At 35.4% G+C, this 20,825-nt stretch overlaps 2 protein-coding genes and 1 long non-coding RNA gene across 7 annotated transcripts in view; 2 read left to right on the plus strand and 1 right to left on the minus strand.

The window, feature by feature from the left end:
- The window catches only part of LOC148679883 (uncharacterized), a 759,583-nt gene that overhangs the window by 523,926 nt on the left and 214,832 nt on the right, over window positions 1–20,825 (plus strand). The window lies entirely within an intron of this gene.
- atp23 (ATP23 metallopeptidase and ATP synthase assembly factor homolog) lies at window positions 10,944–17,492 on the minus strand. Its single transcript, NM_001083580.1, is given in 6 exon segments — window positions 10,944–11,431; window positions 12,995–13,078; window positions 13,568–13,705; window positions 15,465–15,546; window positions 15,628–15,673; window positions 17,091–17,492. Coding segments are annotated over 6 exon segments (765 nt in total). The 5' UTR covers window positions 17,302–17,492; the 3' UTR covers window positions 10,944–11,227.
- Window positions 17,223–20,825, plus strand: part of rpap3 (RNA polymerase II associated protein 3) — a 20,788-nt gene continuing 17,185 nt past the window's right edge. The window contains exons 1-2 of one of the 5 annotated variants that reach the window (XM_087246224.2): window positions 17,223–17,365; window positions 19,955–20,145. In XM_087246224.2, the coding sequence (XP_087102350.2) occupies window positions 19,996–20,145 (150 nt within the window). In that variant the 5' untranslated portion in view covers window positions 17,223–17,365; window positions 19,955–19,995. 5 annotated transcript variants of the gene reach the window in all.

Below are 20,825 nucleotides of genomic sequence, written 5' to 3' on the forward strand. Positions count from 1 at the left end.
ACTTCGAAAATAAAGATTTTAATTTTACAAAAACCTTTATTTAAGTATTTAATATTAAACTATAGCACTGTTTACATCGATTAAATTGTGAAAAACAACTCCTCGTTAATTACAAAACACATCCCAACACCATTCAAAAGCTCAAAAACAGTAATGCATTTTTAAACTGATAGATAAAATAAAAAATGAATCTAGATTTAATCATTGTTGAATTTCTGGTTACTTTTTTTTACAGGAAAGCAAAAGCTAATTTCACTTTACCAATAATACAATTAATTCATTGACATTTGTAATTCTGCAATTCACTAGCCTATATTTAAAACACATAATAAAACCCTAAAAAAATGACAACAATGAAAATAAATGAGTTAAGATTAGAAAAAGTGGATAGTCTCTGTAAAACAATGAAAAACAAAAAGTTTTTCTCTTCCTAAATAATTAATTTTCATTTCGTTTTTAGTTCATTTTTGTTACGAAAAAGTTAACAGATCCAGCACCGTGTAATATTCTACAGTGCAAGTCTCCTGCCCTTTTCGTCAATGGAGAGAGAGAGAGAGAGAGAGAGAGAGAGAGAGAGAGAGAGAGAGAGAGAGAGAGAGAGAGAGAGAGAGAGAGATGAAAATGAGAGAGAAATCAGGCCGAACAGCTCCAGATCACGCGCGCGCTGACACACTTTTAACCTCACAGGAACTATTTATCACCAACCAAAGCCTTTTACCTTCTCAAGAAAACATCAGGCTTTTCTTGTCTTTTTTTCTCCTGCTCGTGCATGACAAAATTCCTCCCAGAGTGGTTTTCACACGCACGAAACCTCTGTGATATTTTTGGATAACCTGACAAACACCCGGCCTAGCAACATAAGATCTCTGAATTTAAAACAGGCAGCCTTTATTATACAGCTACACTAGACTGATTAGCCCAGCCTATAAAAATGTTATTTATTTATTTATTTATTTGAGTGCATAGCCTATTAAACAAGAAACAAATATGATTAGATTAAGATCAATAATTGTGTTTTTATTATGGCTGAAAAAAATATTTTTAAGCGGAAAATAAGACATGATGACCGTTAGCATTTGGCTAAATAGGTGATTAATTATTGATAAAGTATAGCTTAACACTCAAATATGTCGACGTGGTGTTTTTGATATGGATAAAGGGCTAATTAATTGTACATAATGTAAAACGATGAGAATAAAACATGATCGTGTTTTATTAGCATGGATAACTATGCTAATTATGCTAGTTGCTAAAGTAAACATGATGGCGTTTTTGTTAGCATGGATAAATATCTAACTGTTAATAAAGTATATAAAATATAAAATGACCACCGTTTTTTATTAGCATTTATAGCGATTTAGTCTAATAGCTGATAAAGTATATTAGGCTAAAGCGAAAATAAAACATGACGACCACGTTTTTATTAGCATGGATAAATAACTAGGCTAATTGTTGATTTAAAAGCCTGGGATTCTGCACAACATAATTTAATTTCATGTACAGCGTTATATTATATAGGCCTAATTTTAGATATTTTAATTGGTAATTGGTGATTGTATAAAAGGCTGTGGTTCGTTTATTAGCGGTGTTTTGCACACATTACTGGCGAGTTTGAAAGGAGAGATTTTGAAGATGTGGAAACAGCTCATAATCTGTCGATCATATTAATCATCACATTAATCCGTGTGTGTTTGATGGGAGCGCGGTCACGCATACGCTTGTGTCATTAGCAGGGAGCGCGCACCCCCAGAACGCGCCCCATGCATTCTCAGCGGATAATAGAGAAACATGTGCGTCTTTTCATATTCATGCAGACTGACTTGCTTTTCGCAAGCTAAAACCCCCCAAAAATATCTCGAGTTTTGCACGTTTCTGTTATGATTATAAAGGTTTTAATTAAACTAAAATATCTTCTTATATATAGACCAAATATGATTATTTAATTTATAAAATAAAATGTCTCTGTGCTTGCTTGTATGTACGTGCAGTTTGTCCATTGTGAAAAAAAGTGATATATTCGTGTTTTCAGTGAAATATTCAGTCAAATATTAGTCAGTTACATATGTAAATTTTTAAGAATTTTTTTGTATAAAAAAAATTAAAAATGAACATATAACTGACTAATATTTGACTGTCACTGAAAACATGAATATTATTTATATCACTAGTCCAGAATTTAAAGATTAAATCAGATCTTTAAAATATAAATCTCTGCAATGCTATATAAACTAAATGTCATACATACAGTCTTATATTGGTCATTATAAGGAGTTATTTTCAGATAAACACAGCTAATGTAGTTGCGGAAGGTTCTGAGCGCATTAAAGCTCCATATCGCGAATGATTGCCAACATTTTTCATACTATTTGCAAACTGTCACAATCTAAATAATCTGCCAATGGAGTTAACAAAATAATCTTGTTTTCACTTTTGACATAAGATTACATGTCTAACCCAATTGGCAGATTATTTTGCTTATTTTAAGGAAAGAAAACTCACTTAATTTCAACATATTATTCCTTAAAACAAGACACTATGTTTTTCTTGACTTGAAAACACATATTGATTAAAGAATTTTTAGATATTTGGGCTAGAAACAAGATAGAAAAGCATTTTTTGCAGTCCAGTGGACATTTCAGCATGACAGTGACTCAAAACACACAGCAAAAGTAGTGAAGAAATGGTTAGCAGACAAAAACATGAACATTTTGCAGTGGCCCAGCCAGAGTCCTGACTTAAATCCAATTGAGAATCAGTGAAGGAAGCTAAAGATCAGGGTGATGGCAAGCAGATCCTCCAAACTGAAAGAGTTGGAGCTCATCAATAACAATAAATGGGCAAAAGTAGCAGCAGAGACATGCAAAAAGAGGATAACCAATTATATCAAGTGTTTGACTGCTGTGTTAGCTGATAAAAGCTTCTCTATTGATTATTGGGAAGGGTATAAATAATTTTGAACATGCCACTTTTTGTTCAAATGTAAATAAAGTCTAAGAAATATTATTTTCCACAATGATGCCTCTTTTACATATAGTCGTATTATCTTTTGGGAAAAGCCTGTGTTATTTATAGTCCAGTGAATATTTCAGCACAACAACGACTAAAAGCACAGCAAAAGTGGTAAAAAATAGGCAGACAAAAACATGAATGTTTTGCAGTGGCCCAGCCAGAGTCCTGACCTAAACACAAAGGTGAATCTGTGGAGGAAGCTAAAGATCGCAAGGAGATCCTCCAAACTGAAAGAGTTGGAGCTCACCAATAAAGATAAATGGGCAAAAACAGCAATAGAGACATGCAAAAAGAGGATCAGTAATTATAGCAAGGGTTTGATTGATGTTATCGCAAATAAAAGCTTTTCTATTGATTATAGAGAAGGGTATGAATTTTTGGACATGCCACTTTTTGTTTTTGTAAAAAAAAGCTGAGGATCTTTTTTTTTTTCCACAATGGTGTCGTCTTATATTTTGGAAGAAGCCTGTGTCATTCATGGTCCAGTGAATATTTCAGCACAACAACGACTTACAGCGAAAGTAGTGAAGAAATGGCAGACAAAAACATGAATGTATTGAAGTGGCCCAGCCATAGTCCTGATCAAAACCTAATGGAGAATCTGTGGAGGAAGCTAAAGATCAGGTTGATGCCAAGGAGATCCTCCAAACTAAAAGAGTTGGAGCTCATTGATAAAGACAAATGGCCAAGAGCAGCAGCGGAGACATGCAAAAAGCTGATCAGTAGTTATATTGATTGCTGTAATCGCCAATGAAAGCTTCTCTATTGATTATTGAAAAGGGTATGAACAGTTTTGGACATGCCTTTTGTTCAAATGTAAATAAAGTCTGAGAAATATTAGTTCCAAAATGATGCCTCTTTTACATCGTCGTATTATCTTTTGGGGAAAGCCTGTGTCATTTATAGTCTAAATATTTCAGCACAACAACGACTTAAAATACAGCAAAAGTGGTGAAGAAATGATTAGCAGACAAAAACATGAACGTTTTGCAGTGGCCCAGCCAGAGGCCTGACCTAGACCCAATTGAGAATCTGTGGAGGAAGCTAAAGATCAGGGTGATGCTAAGAAGATACTCAAAATTGAAAGAGTTTGAGCTTATCAATAAAAACAAATGTGCAAAAATAGCAGAAGAGACATGCAAAAAACTGATCAGCAACTATAGCAAGTGTTTGATTGCGGTAATCACCAATGAAAGCTTCTCTATTGATTATTGAGAAAGGTATGTATATGTTTGAACATGCCACTTTTTGTTCAAATGCAAATAAAAGCTGAGGAAATTTATTTCCCACATTGATGTCGCCCTATTTTCTTTTTAGAGAAGCCAGTGTCATTTATGGTCCAGTGAACATTTCAGCACAACAAAGACTTACAGTAAAAGTGGTAAAGAAATGGCCGACAAAAACATGAATGTATTGCAGTGGCCCAGCCAGAGTCCTGACCTAAACCCAGTTGAGAATCTGTGGAGGAAGCTAAAGATCAGGATGTTGCCAAGGAGATTCTCCAAACTGAAAGAGTTGGAGCTCAAGTTTAAGTACAAAACTTGCTGGTTGAAGTCAGAATTTTTCAGGGCTATCAACAATTTTGGGCTTAATAGTATTTACAGACGGTTTATGTGCATTGTTGAGTTTTTTTACTTGTACAATTAATAACATTTAGATGAAAGTATTTATAATTAAAGTAAAAGTCCAGTGTGTTTATGACCAAACGCATACAGGAGGCTTTGAGGGTGAAACTAAACACTCCTCAACATCAAGGAACAGTCGCCGAGAAAGAAAGCGTCACTGAAAAGCTGCGTTTGGTGTTTTTTTTTCTCATGATCTGAAGTCATTTCTCCAGGATTTACAGCTTCAGAAGTCTGCGCTGAACGTCTTTAATGCAATATACGTTTACAGCAGCAGCTTCTTTACAGCGCTGGGCTTTCTTCATGGATCATTAATGTGGGCTCGAATCAAGCGCAGACGGGTTAACCATGGCCTGTTTCAGGTGTCGCCGTCTAGACGTCAGATTCTGCCCAGATCTGATGTGTATTTGATATAATAAAGCACACATGGACATTCAAGAGTTGTGCTGGGTAAAGTTACTGTTAAAATTACTATATTACAATGTTAAGCCTGTCATCAATCTTTAAATACGCACAAATATAGATGAACACATACTTTCACATCACTTCTATTAAAAACATGCATTAAATTACGCTTTTCTTTCAGTTAAAACACATTTAAATAAAGTGATGGAGGATTATAACACATCAACTTTAATAGTAACTTCACACAGCACAGCCAGCGGGGTCATGTAAAGTATTAATAACCCCTCCCCGGTGTATGTAGTGATTGCAAGAGTGTGTGGATAAAAGGTCTCTGTAAACAGAGTGTGTGTGTGTATATGAATGCGTGTCTCCACTATCAGTGTGTGTGTGTTTGCCTTTGTTTCTGTACGTGTTGTGTGCATGTCAGTGAAAGTGTGTGTGTGTATGTGTTTGTGGCATGCATAAGTGTGTGTGTGAGTATATAGTGTAGGCTACATCTCAATCAGTGTGTGTGTGTGTGTGTGTGCATGTGTAGTGTGCATCTCAACGGTATGTGTCCGAGTAGTGTGCGACTCCATCAGCGTGTGTTAGTGTGTATGTGTGTGTGAGACTGGCTGTGTAGAGTGCATGTGTGTTTGTGGCGGTATAAGTGTGTGTGTGTGTATGGTGTCTATCTCAATCAGTGTATGTGTTGTGTGTGTATAGTTTGCATCAGTGTGTGTGTGTGTGTGTGTGTGTGTGTGTTTGTGGCGTACATAAGTGTGGGAGTGTGTATATAGTGTGCATCTCAACAGTGAGTGTGTGTGTGTGTGTGTGTGTGTGTGTATTTCTTGCAGTTCCATCATCATCAGTGTGTGTGTGTGTGTGTGGGGGGGGGGGGGGGTATATACAGTGTGCATGTCAATCAGTGTGTGTGTGTGTTTGTGTGTAGTGTTTGTCTCCGTCATCAGTGTGTGTGTGTGTGTGTGTGTGTGTGTGTGTTTGTGTGTGTGTGTGAGCTGAACTAGTCCTGAGTGTGTTTATCAGCAGGTCACCACAGATCATGCGCCGCAGGAAGTCACAGCACAGAGTCATTTCCTGTCTGAGCTGCAAATGATTGGAGATGCAGAGAGAGCGAGACGCATCCAGGAGACTCATTAACAGACGGAGAGAGAGAGAGAGAGAGAGAGAGAGAGAGAGAGAGAGAGAGAGAGAGAGAGAGAGAGAGAGAGAGAAAGCCTACAGGCAGAGTTGTGTAGGAGCATCCTCAGGGTACAGAGGAACACACTCAGCAGTGCATGCAGGGCAGAATTAGGCCAGTATCCTCTACTCATGCGCATTCAGAAACAGGCCGTCACATTTTGGAAACACACAGAGATGAGTGACCCCAACTCTTATCATTTTAAAGCCCTAAAAATTCAAGCCCCCCGATTCAGATGGTCCTGAAGCTGCAAACACAAACCAACATAGCGAATATGACCAACAGCAGGCAGCATCAGGACACAGACATGCTCATCCACAGAATTAAGCCCAACCAGATAATAACTACTCGTAATTATCATTAATTTGCATTTTATTTTTATTTTTTACTACTACTATTTACTATGTTAATTTATATATATATATATATATATATATATATATATATATATATATATATATATATATATATATATATATATATGTATGTATGTGTGTGTTCTTTTTAATGTAAACTTTATGAATGCTTTGGCAATACATTTATAACATTTGTCATGCCAATAAAGCAATTGTAGAATTAAATGGAATTGAATTGAGAGAAAGAGACAGAGAGATGATACTGACAGACTGAATAAGAGAAACAATCTCCCTCACAGAGGGATGAGAGGAGAAAGATCTGCTCAGCTTGAACTCGGCGCTAAGCTATGACGATGGTGTGAATCACAGAGCGGCCAACTAGACCCTCTAGTGGCCAACAGAGGAAAGCACACACAAACGCAAATCTACTCTGCTATGTCGATGACTCCTGACCAATTTTCTGCGTGATCTAAATTTCACACAACTCACAATTTCTTGTTTTGAATTTTAATTTTCTTTTGAATATTTATTTATTGCGTTTTCATTTGCAATTTAAAGCAGCACATTTACCTTCCCCTACCACAACCACAGCATTGAAACAATAAACAATATACATACATATGCATACACACACACACACACACACACACACACACACGAAAAAGTAAATACAATTGATCGATCTATCTATCTATCTATCTATCTATCTATCTATCTATCTATCTATCTATCTATCTATCTCATCATATTCGATTAGTCACTATGTTATCATTTGACAAGAAGGGCCTGGTAACATCCAAAGAGTACAAAATAGAAAAATAACACACACACACACACACACACACACACACACACACACACACACACACATATATATATATATTCTAAAGGTTTAAAGTTTATATAAATGTAATAAAGGGGACTATAGGAACTTTAGTAAATTTATTATTAATATTTAAATAAAATTTAAATTTAATAAATAAATGTTGTACTTTCATGTACCAAAATTTCTTACGTACAAATTCTTGAATCACTTGAAACTGTATTTTTACAAACTGGATATCTGCAGTCTATCAATTCAGAACAAAAACAATCTGAAGTTTGAAAAAACGTCAATAAAAATCTGCCTTAAATAATTCATTGTCTTAAATTTCAGATGTTCAATATTCAAGTTAAGAAATTCTAATTAATATTTCTTTATTAGCATAAAATATTCAGTTTTATTAAATTCCAATTGTTAATAATTCAAATGAACACAATTCATATTCAGATTGTTTCGGCATATTTGAAGCTCCATAAAAATGCGCCCTCGTGTGGTGAAATTCGTGAATTACAGAAAACGAAATACTGTACAGCATTAACACAAAATAGCTGACAGAAAGATAATATAATATAATGTAATATAATATAATACAAAATAATTTAAGGAAAATTATTTATATATAGTGATTATGTATCATTTATATATAATATGTAATTTATAGTGAATTCTAGTAACCTAAATTAGAATAATTTATAATAAAATAATAAATAAATACTATAAATAAAATACATTACAACAATATAAGCATAAACCAATTATCTTAATAAAAATATTAAATATAGAATGGATTTTAGTCATTTTAGAGAAAATCTTGCCCTCCTGTGGTGAAATCTGCGAATTACAGCAATTCAATACAATATACTATAATAATACATTTAATATATAATGAAATAATATATTACTACTATAAAATAAACATAATATAATAACAATAAAAATTTAACACAAATTAATTGAAGAAAATTGTAGATTCTAACATTTCAATTAAACTAAACAAAAAAATATAAACTTACAAAATATGAATATAAACAAAATACAGTTCAACATATTTAGCAAAAATCTATTAATTTAATAAAATATTAAATATAACATGGATTTTTTTTTTTTGTGAATTTAGAGAAAATGCCTTTGGTGAATTCCCAAATTACAGCAAAAACAAACACATTTAAGAGAAATGCTGTAGATTTACTTACTTTACAGCAGTATGTGTCGGTTTTATCCATTGACGGGCAGATGTACATGTAGGCCAACATCACTGCAACACTGACAGCGCGCTCTCATCTTCAGTATATCTATTTAAAACTGTCAATCTGCATTATTATTATTTAATTAAAACAGGCGCCATGTTGTCACGCGTCCTGCAGCTGTCAGACTGAACCTGAAGACGCTTCCGCCGCCTGCTGGAGCGGATGAAGAACTGCGCGAGTTATAATCAACGATCTTTCTCCTGTTATTTAAAGTTTGATCACTCGGAGTTTTAGACTAGTTCAACACATACATACTCATTCTAAAAACATTTTAATTAGGGTAACGCATTTACTAAACACATCATTTTAAAACTGAAGAGCAGTTCTCAATCAGCTCCAGCAGGCAGCGGAAGCGGCTTCAGGTTCAGTCTGACAGCTTCAAGATGCTTGATAACATGACGCTGCAATAAAGACCTGAGGTTTTACAATTATAATAGAGCTGAGATGGGGTTTAAACCCAAACCTTTACCCTTATAGCAATCTGGAGAAACTCAAACCCACAATAAGTGAGCTACAGATCCCTCATAGATAGCTACTTCATTCACCTGTGGTTTTACACTACAGAAAGAGCGCTGAGTTGAGTTTTAAAGCCAAACCTTTGCAACAACAGAGACTTGGAGGGACTCAAACCCACAACCTCTTACCTGTGAGCTGCAGACATCTTGCAGAAAGTTTTAAAATAACATATTAGGACACTATTCACCTGTGGTTTTACAGTAAGAGCACTGAGGTGAGATTCAAAGCCAAGCGTTTATTATCACAGTAATCTAAAGGGACTCAAACCCACAACCGCTTACCTGTGAGCCTCAGACCACTTACAGAAAAACACACTTCACTATTCGCATGTAGTTTTACAACAAGTAGGCTGAGGTGGAGTTTAAACCCTAGCCTTCTCGAACAATCTGGAAGGGACTCAAACCTGCAAACTATTACCTGTGAGCCTCAGATATCTTGCAGAAACGTATAAAGGAATTTATACTTCACTATTTACCTGTGGTTTTACAAAAAGGGAGCTGAGGTGGGGTTTAAATCCGAGACTTTCTGATCACAGACTCAAACCTGCAACCTCTTACCTGTGAGCCATTTCTTACAGAAAGTCATGGGATAACATACTTCACTATACAACAGTGGTTTTACAATAAGAGAGCTGAGGTATGAATCCAATCCTTTATCATCACAGTAGTCCAAAGGTACTTAAACCCACAACCTCTTACCTGTGAGCCACAGATCTCTTACAGAAGATCATCAAACAACTTATATTTCATTATTAGCAAAACATTTTACAACAAGATGGCTAAGATGGAGTTTGAATCCTAGCCTTCATGAACACAAAGACCTGGAAGGGACTCAAACCTGCAACCTCTCACCTGTGATCCACAGATGTCTTGCCTAAAGCCATGAAATAATATATACAACACTTTCACTTGTGGTTTTACAATAAGAGAGCATAGGTGGAGTCTGAGCCCTAACCTTCATTATCACAGAGACCTGGAGGGACTCAAACCTGCAACCTATTACCTGTGAGCCACTTGCCTAAAGTCACAAAATAACATATACAACACTGTTTACTTGGGGTTCTAAAATAAGTGCTGACGTTTAAACTGAAGTCTTTATCATCACAGTAATCTAAAGGGACTCAACCCCACAACCTCTTACATGTAAGATCTGTTTAGAAACACATGAAGAAACACGTGAGCCTTAGACGTCTTGCAGAAACGTTTGAAGGAATTTATACTTCACTATACACCTGTGATTTCACAATAAGACAGCTTAGGTGGGGTTCAAACCCAAGATCTTTTGATCAAAGAGACATGGAGGGACTCAAACATGCAAAATCATGTAAGATCTGTTTAGAAACACAAAGAAACTTCATCACTCACCTGTGAAACATGAGGTTTTACAATAAGAGAGCTGAGATTTAAACCCAATCCTTTAACATAACAGTAATCTGAAGGGATTCAAACCCACAACCTTTTATCCTATAGAAACATATGAAGCAACTTGTACTTCACTATTCACCTGAGGTTTTACAATAAGAGAGCTGAGATTCAAACCCAAATCTTTAACATCACAATAACCTAAAGGGATCCGAACCCACAACCTTTCACCTGTGAGCCGCAGATCTCCTAAAGAAACATATAAAGGAACTTATACTTCACTATTTGCAATAAGAACAGCAAGTTATCAATTTTGCTGCTAAAAAACAACAACACGAGGCTTTTCTGCTTCATTAAAACAGCTACAGCGCCACCATGTGGAGATCTGACGTAACAGCCAGAAGAAAACCCTCAGAGAACAAAGTTGATTTCTTATTTTAATTTGTTTTTCAGGCTCATGTGTGTCGCTTCTCTCAGATCAGTACAGAAACTCGAGTGAATGGTGAATGTTTGCAAAAATAATAATAATCTGCTGATATACAAAGATAGATCTGACGTTACACATGTCCAATAAATAGCTCTGTCCCTTTCCAACAGATCCTCAGCGTTTCCTCAGGCCAGACTCTGATTAAAAAAGGCAAGAATGTGCTCATAGTTCAGCTTGATATCACGGATGATCAGGCTGGAGTTGGTCAGGTATGTGTGTGGTCAGAGGTTTGCGTAATAGCGGTCCCGGTTCTCGAAGTCTCTATGGGCAAACTTGGCGTCTTTCTTGCTGTGCGGGATGCGGCCGAAGGGGGCGTGGTCATTAAAGCAGCTGTCAAACACCTCGTCAACCACTCGCTCCGCCTCCTCCCTGCTGACCCGCCGCACCGCCAAGATAGAGCGCAGTGCTCGGCCACGCACACACTCCTGCACAGAGAGAAAGACATTATTATATAACAGTGCTGTCAAACGATTAACCGCTATTAAATTGCATCCATAATATAAGTTTGTATTTGCATAACGTGTGTGTGTACTTACTGTATAAAAAATAAAGCCAAATAAAAATAAATAATTAACATGTATATTAGGGTTGGGCTGACAGACGCTGCCATCGCCTATTGCAAACTTCACAATGCTAAGCCGGCATCGCGATACATCGCCCCGCCCCCCATTTATATTGACATATAACTTATTATTTGCATGTCATCCTAATAGCTTGCTCGGCTGACAGCATGGTGAGGATTAAATGAAGGATTTTACAGCACCTCTCACGCTTAAAATGTGTCGATTCAGCGGCAAACGCTGTTACCTGCAAACCCCGTCCCATAGACTTTACAGTGAATGGCTTTAATTATTCATATAGCGGACTTGAAGCCACTGGAAGTCTTTATTCCACTCTTGGAAAAGTGTAGATGGTGGATTATCATTCAGCACATGATCACTAGTAAGATGTGCCATGATTAGTAACTGTAGGTAGTTTCTAAAACAAAATCTGTCAGTGTTATGGTCATCCTCTCATCTTCAGCGCTTCACATTTTCGCGGTTGTAGCTCCTGTCATCTGCAGGCGGAACGCTTTGAGTGATTGACAGCTGATATTAACCAATCATTCGCGTTCAGTTCTAGAGCAGTGAGCCAATAAGAAGAGCACAAAGGCGGGGCAAGCATTCCAGGTTTTTTACTTCAGCAAGTTCACATAACAACTGTTTTAATCTGCTCCTGAGTGCTGCGTTTGGCGTTTTTAGGTGCAAAGATGTATTCTGCATAAAGGTCGTCTAAATCTGCGCATGCAGTGAGGATTTTGCAGTGAAAACTAACAGTTGCGCACTCGCACAAATGCTTCCAAATATGCTTTTAGGTCGCATAGATAAAATTTCGGTGCAAAACAGTCGAGCCCTAGCATCTTTACTTGATATAATTTTCTGATAATAATAAGAAAATAAGGAAGTTATCATCAATCACAACAGAAATGACAGTGAACTCCAACCAAACTCTCGTCTCCTCCAGCAGCTAAGGGAAAAGCCATTATACCGACACAGATCACTGTCTATTCATGCCAGAGTCCCGCGGAAAAAAGTGATTGACAGCTGGACATTTGTTTGTAACTTCATTTATTTACGGTTTGGTTATGGGTAAAGCAAAGACCATGTGGGTCAGGTAGTGAAAACGGTAGGCTACAATTAATTAATTCGTTATGAATTAATTGATATTTAACAACCACCACCCCCACCTACGACGATGCCATCGTCCATCGGGATGTTTCACATTAGACATCGTATGATGCCAAATTGGTCAACATCGGCCAACCCTAATGTACACGCATATAAACATACAAATATATACACTCACACACACTAAACAGGTTTTCGGGAAACTGTAAAAGTGCAGAAAGCTGGCTGAGGTGTAGACAAAGGGGGCTTTTGGGTACAAATTTTATTCCAAGTTAAGTCTGTCAGAGACACACACACAGCTGAGTTCTGAGGCTGAGTTACCTGATGATGTTTTCTGAGGCCGAAGTTAAACCTGGAGAACTCGTTAATGAAGGAACAGTCTCCGCTCAGATTAGCCGCCCGGATCTGAAGGAAAAACACACACACACACACACACACACACGTGAACATCTTGCGAGGACATTTTTACACAGCATTTCCTCTTAGATTTGTCTGGGAAAGTCTCATTTCTTTTAGTTTGGCTGAAATAAAAATATTTTTCAAAAATGTAAACACCGCTGTGCTCAATAATATTAGCCCCCATATATATTTACTACTGTCTACAGAACAAACCACCAGTCCAATGACTTGCCTAATTAATCAGCGAGTAAAACTATCACGTTTAATAATGTGCATCTCTCCTTTAAATAGCACCTGGGATACATTTTTAATGAATTAATGTTAATTTAATTAAGATACATTTGTCTGTAACTCTCTTTTGTGATATTTTGCTATGTTGACTGTAAACAGCTTTTTGTTCATGCATATTCAGTGCAATGGAGTAAATGGAGGAGCGAGGATGACGTCAGTTAGTTTATTAGGTGTTTATTATTATTATTATTATTATACGCTTACCTCTGAACAGGCCAGATGTCTGTAGTTGCTAAACCAGTCAACTTGAGCTCTGCAGTGGTCAAAGGCGTGGATCAGCTCATGAGTGACCACACGGTTCATATGAGCCTGCTGGTGAATGTTGTTCTGGCATAAAACGATCTGAAAAACAACACATATGCATGCATTCAGGCCCGACTCACAACAGGAATAATCAATATACTGACTTCATTGCAACTCGTGTGACTGGAGCAATGATGCTGAAATCTCTGGAATAAATGACATTTTGAAACATACTGAAATAGAAATCAGCTATTTTGAATAGTCAAAATAGTGTAAAAACATTACTATTTAAAATATTTCACTTTCACTTTAGATTAAATAAATGCAGACTTAATCCCAGTCTCATGCTATCACATTTTGTTCTCATCTAGCCTGGAGGTTAATTCTGTATAAAAGTAAAGGCTCCTCACCCCCGACATTTAAACACTGGATTAAAGAGGTTTTTTATAACAAACAATTATAAAGTGATTGATGCTCTATGATTGAAAGGATCATATACGAGATTCTTTACCGCTTGACAAGCTTTTCTTTTCTCAATGTTTGTGGAGAACACTCCTGCGGACGAATTGTACTGAATGTTTATTGGATTTTTGTTTTGTTTTGTTTTGTAAGTCTGACTGTTATACGAGGTTCGTTTGTTTTCTCTTTGTTTGTTTTTTATAAATGCGCTAATTTGATAAATGTGCTATAGAAATACACATTGCATTACATTACATTTTATGAAGGACGAAACCTGCAAAAGCAATAAAAAACACAAATAAATAAATAAATAAATCCATAAATTCCTGCATAAATAAAATAATAAATAAATATATATATATTCTTGCATAAATATACAAATAAAAATATGCTAATAAATAAGTAAATGAATCCATAAATTCCTGCATAAATATGCAAATAAATAATTAAATAAACATGCAAATATATAAATAAATCCATAAATTTCTGCATAAATAAGCAAATTAATTAGTAAATAAATCCATAAATTCCTGCATAAATATGCAAACATATAAATAAATAAATATGCAAATAAATAAGTAAACAAATCCATGAATTCCTGCATGAATATTCTAATAAATAAATATGCAAATATATAAATAAATAAGCAAATGAATAAGTAAATAAATCCAAAAACTCCTGCATACATACGCAAATAAATAAATAAATATGCAAATAAATCTATAAATTCCTGCAAAAATATACAAACAAATATATATGCAAATAAATAAATAAATCCATAAATTCCTGTATTAATATGCAAATAAATAAGTAAATAAATAATAAATTCCTGCATAAATATGCAAATTAATAAATATGCAAATAAATAAATAAATCCATAAATCTATGCATAAATATGCAAACAAATAAATAGATATGAAAATAAATAAGCAAATAAATAATAAATTCCTCCATAAATATGCAAATAAATAAATAAATATACAAATAAATAAGCAAATAAATCCATAAATTTCAGCATAAATATACAAATAAATAAATATGCAAATAAATAAATAAATCCATAAATTCCTGCATAAATATGCAAAAAAATAAAATAAAGTAAACACACACACACACACACACACACATATATTCCTGCATATTTATTTATTGTTTTTGCAGGAATTGACCTCCATAGTTTTTTCAGTTCTGTGTAAAAGACAAAATAAAAATAAATAAATAAATAAATGCAGACTTGGTGAACATTAGAGATATAAAAAACTGACTGTTTTAAAACCTTAAATAAGCTTAAGAATAAAGGAATAAAAAGGCACCATGGCATAACATGGTCTTAAAATGACAATACTCACAATAATACCAGTGACAATAAATATTGCACAAGACATATTTAATGACTGACCTGAGAGGTAGCAGCATCAAACCCGCCGCTGACCGTCCCATCACAGTCCTCGCAGGAGAAGTGTCTGTCTTTAAAAACTGTGCTGAGAACACATCAGAAACACACACGTCTCACACACAGCACAGACTGCAGGGAAAATGCATAAAACAGGAGTTGCTCTTACCAGCCAGAGCTCTTCATGGCCCCCAGCAGAAGTTTAGCATAAGGACCTAAAAGAGACACACAGTAGCTGATATACAGATACAGTAAAATGCATGCATGCATTCAATCATATCTGAAAACGCTGCTCTGTATTTTACAGCAATGCACATGTGAAGAGATGATCAAGTGTGTGCATGCAGTACTGTTATTAAGAGCAGTGCATGCTGCTGTGCATCCTATGAAGAATGTGTGAATATATGCAATACTTGGAAAAAAGTAAGAGTTATGCATGCACACAGATAAGCATTTAAAGAGATGCATAAAATGAACAAGCAAAATTGCATAGTGATCAGTAACTGAATTAAACTTTTATTTTTAAGAGATAAATAAGTGCCGAAATTCTCATCTATGAAGTGGCAGATACCACAGTCAGAATTATTAGCCCCCATGTTTATTTTCCCCCCTAATTTCTGTTTAACGGGGAGAAGATATTCAACACATTTCTAAACATAATAGTTTTAATAACTCATCTCTAATAACTGATTTATTTTCTCTTTGCCATGAGGACAGTAAATAATATTAGACTAGATATTTTTCAAGACACTTCTATACAGCTTAAAGTGACATTTAAAGGTTTAATTGGGTCAATTAGATTAACTAGGCAAGTAAGGGCAGTTAGTCAACTTATTATATAGCGATGGTTTGTTCTGTAGACTATTGGAAAAATATAAAGCTTAAATCGGCTAATAATAATGCTGTTTAAAAAATTAAAAACTGTTTTTATTCTAGCCAAAATAAAACAAATAAGACTTTCTCCAGAAGAAACAATATTATCAGACATACTGCAAAAATGTCCTTGCTCTGTTAAACATCATTTGGGAAATATTTAAAACAGAAACAAAAATTCAAAGGGAGGCGAATAATTCTGACTTCAACTGTATATGTCCTTATGCTCATATTTTAGACATGTTTAGGCATATTTTAGGTTGATGTACACATACTGACAAAGCACTGCAGCATCAAACAAGCAAATGTTCATGAAAATCACATATATTGATTTTTCACTGTAATATTGATGTTATTTTGATAAGAATAAATACGTAAGCTTCATAAAAATAGCTATCATGAGTTATTATTGACAGAAGTACAATTAATGTCAATTACAATGGGTTTAACATTAGTAATACGCTGATTATATCTTTATGTATTCCTACACGACTATAATATCTACATTATACTGTATTGTATGAACACATCAATTTTTACAGACTGATATAATCAGATAATCATACTCTTTCTACATATACAAAGCATCACAGAGTTTTAGTGACTTACACTTCAGTTTAAGGTACAATTATCGCTTAACTGTACCTCAACTAACTCCCAGTTTGCTGCTATTAATAGCTGTAGTGTTTTAGCTAAACATATTGAGTTAGTCATGTACACCAGTGAAAAGGAGATGTGTTGTTTAGGTAGTGCCCTTACTAGTGTCCATGGCGAACTGCAGCATGAGTTGACACTTGTGTTTAAAGGTGAACAGACTCTCTTCGACGGTGCTCTTCTTGAGCCTGCTGCCTCTCTCCGGGTATAAATTATAGCCGAGGTCCTCTTCATTCTGTCGGCTGGACGGTGAAGGTTTCTGCTCTCCGGGTGGTTCTCTGCTGAGATCTGCGGCTTTTGCTCCACTTTGAGCCATTGCTTTGAGCTGCGCGTGTACGCGAAGGTCACGCGCGCGTCTACGGGCCACGTGATGAATGCAGGTGAAGGGTTGCGGACGATTAAAGTGATATTAATATGATTTACAAATGTATTTCATGCATGTTTGTTCATATAACTTAGCGCTGTTCCGCTCGTCATTCGAGTGCGGTCGTTAGAACTAAACAAAATAAAAGCCTCCCGAGGAAAGGATAAAAGTCCCCATGATAGGATGAACGATTAGTTTATTAATTTATATATATATATATATATATATATATATATATATATATATATATATATATATATATATATATATATATATATATATATCGGGAAAATGAGTAAATATGAAACGAATATGCAAATGTCTGGCATGTTTAGAACAAGACTCATTTGCTGACAAATGTAAGGATCGCGAAATACTCATTGGTAAATGTTTTCATATTTGTCAGCAAAGTACATAGCATTCAATCCTGTTTAGATGATAACTTAATTATTTGTTATATTTTCATATGTGCAGCTTTGAATAAGTATTTAATTTATGTTCATCTGAATGACGATGGGGATTAATTAATACCATTTTAGTTATTTAAACTTTAAAACAGACACTTTGCTTGTATTTAGTAGGTGTTCGTATGTAAGATCACTATTACAAAAGAATTTGATGACACGAAAATTGCCATCTATAAGGATGACAAACAAAAAAAAAATTATTTCGCGGCACATCGTGCGCGAGCAGCGCGCGCCCTGCATAAAGACGTGTGATCGCGCATGCGCGCATAAGAGTGTGTTCTGTCATGGCGCTGAACATAAACTATTGATCAAAACTCTTCAGGATCGCTACAGGTTAGACGCACAACTCTTTCTGCTCATCACTCCTGATCGAAATGCTGTTGAAATGTATCTAAATAGTTTCCTCTGTAAATTTCCGGCGATTATAAAATATTCCTGTTTTACAGTTAAATACCGCACGCGTGTTAACGTTAGCATGCCTGTAACTTGTGTTTTCACTACAAATGTTTTCCGATCGCTGGATTATATCTCAGTTATCAGTGCATAGATGAATGAATGAGCTTGTATTTAAGTCTGTACTCGTGTATGCTGTCTGTCCAGACACAGCGGATCCTCCAGAATATCAGACTGTTATGTGAAGTTATAAGATGATAACCTGATGTCTGTGTGATGTATGTGATCGTATTTTCCAGAGCCACGCTGTCGTTAGTTTCTCTTTATACGTTACCATGGTAACCATAGCAACATTTGTTGTCGTCACTGTGCGTCTGCTTAAAAATCTACGTAACGTACAATTCTAACACTTTCGCTCACGCATAGTAGTAATTTAAAACATGATGTATAAATATTGTTAACGGAATTTCTAAGATCACAAAAAATATTCATTAATACAAGTCAATATTTGTACCACGAGTGAACTTAAGAACAGCATACCAACAACACTACGATCGTCATGACAACCGCATAGCAACACTCAAAGCGTTAGTCAGATTATACCTTCTAGATTTTACAGATTACAAGCCAATACATAATAAACGTGTGTGTGTGTGTGTGTGTGTTAGACGTAAGTCTTATTTTTAAACAAATATTAACATTATTTTAAAATTAATATTAAATAATAATATTTAAATACATTTTAAGTGAAATATTCAAATTAAGTTATAAAACAAAAATAGTCAAAACCGCGAAGGTAAATATTATTAGTATTACTATTATTATTATTAATTCATTATTATTTAGGATGTCCTGATCAGTTTTTTTTTGCTTGAGTCTGAGTCATTGGATTTTGAGTATCTACCGATACCCAATCCAATACTCTAAAAAGAATGAAGAGCAAAGAACCCGATCCAGGATAAGCCTTTTTTTATTGAATTCATCTTATTTTAACATTTAACATCCCTATTAACAAACAGCACTTCTGTGATGTATCTTGAACAATCAAGTAATAACATCAACTCTTCACTTTTGGACTTTGGTGCAGCAGTAAATATAAAATAAACTAATATAAAAACGAACAGCGCCTCATCTTAAAATACCCAGCAGGCAATCCCAGGTTTACATATCTCACAGTTTGCTATGGCAATGTTGTCTTCATCAACTTTATAATACCTCCAGACCACAGACATGCTCACGCTTTCCACTTCAGGCTGCTACTAAGTTCTACTTTGCTGGCATTTAACCAATAGCATCTCTGATACAAAGTGATGTCATGCCACACCCGTTGTTTCTGTGTGAAGATATATATATATTCCAATTCTGATCTGAAGGTAATGTCCGATTCCGAACGAGTCTGAAATTGCATAATCGCGCCCGATTATGTGATCAAATCTGGACATCGCCAATTATTATACTTTTTATTATTACCTACAGAACAAAGTTATTAGAAATTTGGTATTAAACTATTATGTTTAAAAATGTGTTTGGAAAATAAATCATGGCATTATCCAGCACTTGGGAAATATTTAATAAAGAAAGATAATTTCACAGGAGGACTGATCGTTTTGCTTTCATCTGTAAATCAGAGAACACTGAACACAACATCACATAAGAAAAACCAGTAATATAAATAAATAATATCCATATAATGCGTTTGTTTGTGTGTGTGTGTGTGTGTGTGTGTGTGTGTGTGTGTGTTGCAGTGAATCTCCGCTGGTGTGATGTGCATTAGATTAGCGCAGTGATGTCTGGAAATAAAGCACTGGAGCTGCAGATTCAGATGCGACACAACGCTGAAGATCTGCAGAGCTTTATGAGGGATCTGGACAGCTGGGAGGACGAGATCAAGCAGAAAGACCAGCAGCTTCGCTCTGAAAACACCGGCGATACGCAGGTAAATACCAGAGGGATGCTCTGATTGAATTATTTGAGCCGATATTGGTTTTATAGATGAAAAAACCCTAATGTTGGTCAGCCACATGCAGTACTATACAATAGGGTATGTGCCGATGTATGCGAATAGGACTTTTAATTTGCCACTAAGCGCTTCCGGTGAGCTGTATGTATTTGCAAAATCGGCGCTTTTAAGGTCTGTTTTCTTTAAAAATCAGCAATCTCCACTGGCTGAGTGATATCCGATATAAAGTGGGTCTCAGATTGCACAAGAAGCACCCCAATAAATTACATTCCCCCCGCCATTTCTTTATAATATGAGCATTTAATTTAGTCCAGTATATTCAGTGGAGCTTCTGCGCTAGCCTGCCGATTCTGACGGGCGCGTGCGAGTAAATGGCTTTTTAACTCGTTTTACTCTTGAACAACTAAATCAATGCCAAATTCTGTTTAACTGATTGTATTTTAATGACATTACAACATCAATGCTGTAAAATGAACCGTATAAAATGGAAAAAACACTCACAATAACAGCTCACCGGAAGTTTATCAGTATAGGAACAACACTAACTCTGCATATACCCTATACTTGCATAATGTACAGTACTAATATACAGTAGCTTTTCTTAATTAAATTATTTTTGCCAAAAATAGATTGGATCCATTAACTAACTAATTTAA

Source organism: Danio rerio, chromosome 4 (genome assembly GCF_052040795.2).
Source record: "Danio rerio strain M-AB ecotype USA chromosome 4, GRCz13ab, whole genome shotgun sequence".
In the NCBI taxonomy this organism is placed as follows: Eukaryota; Metazoa; Chordata; class Actinopteri; order Cypriniformes; family Danionidae; genus Danio; species Danio rerio.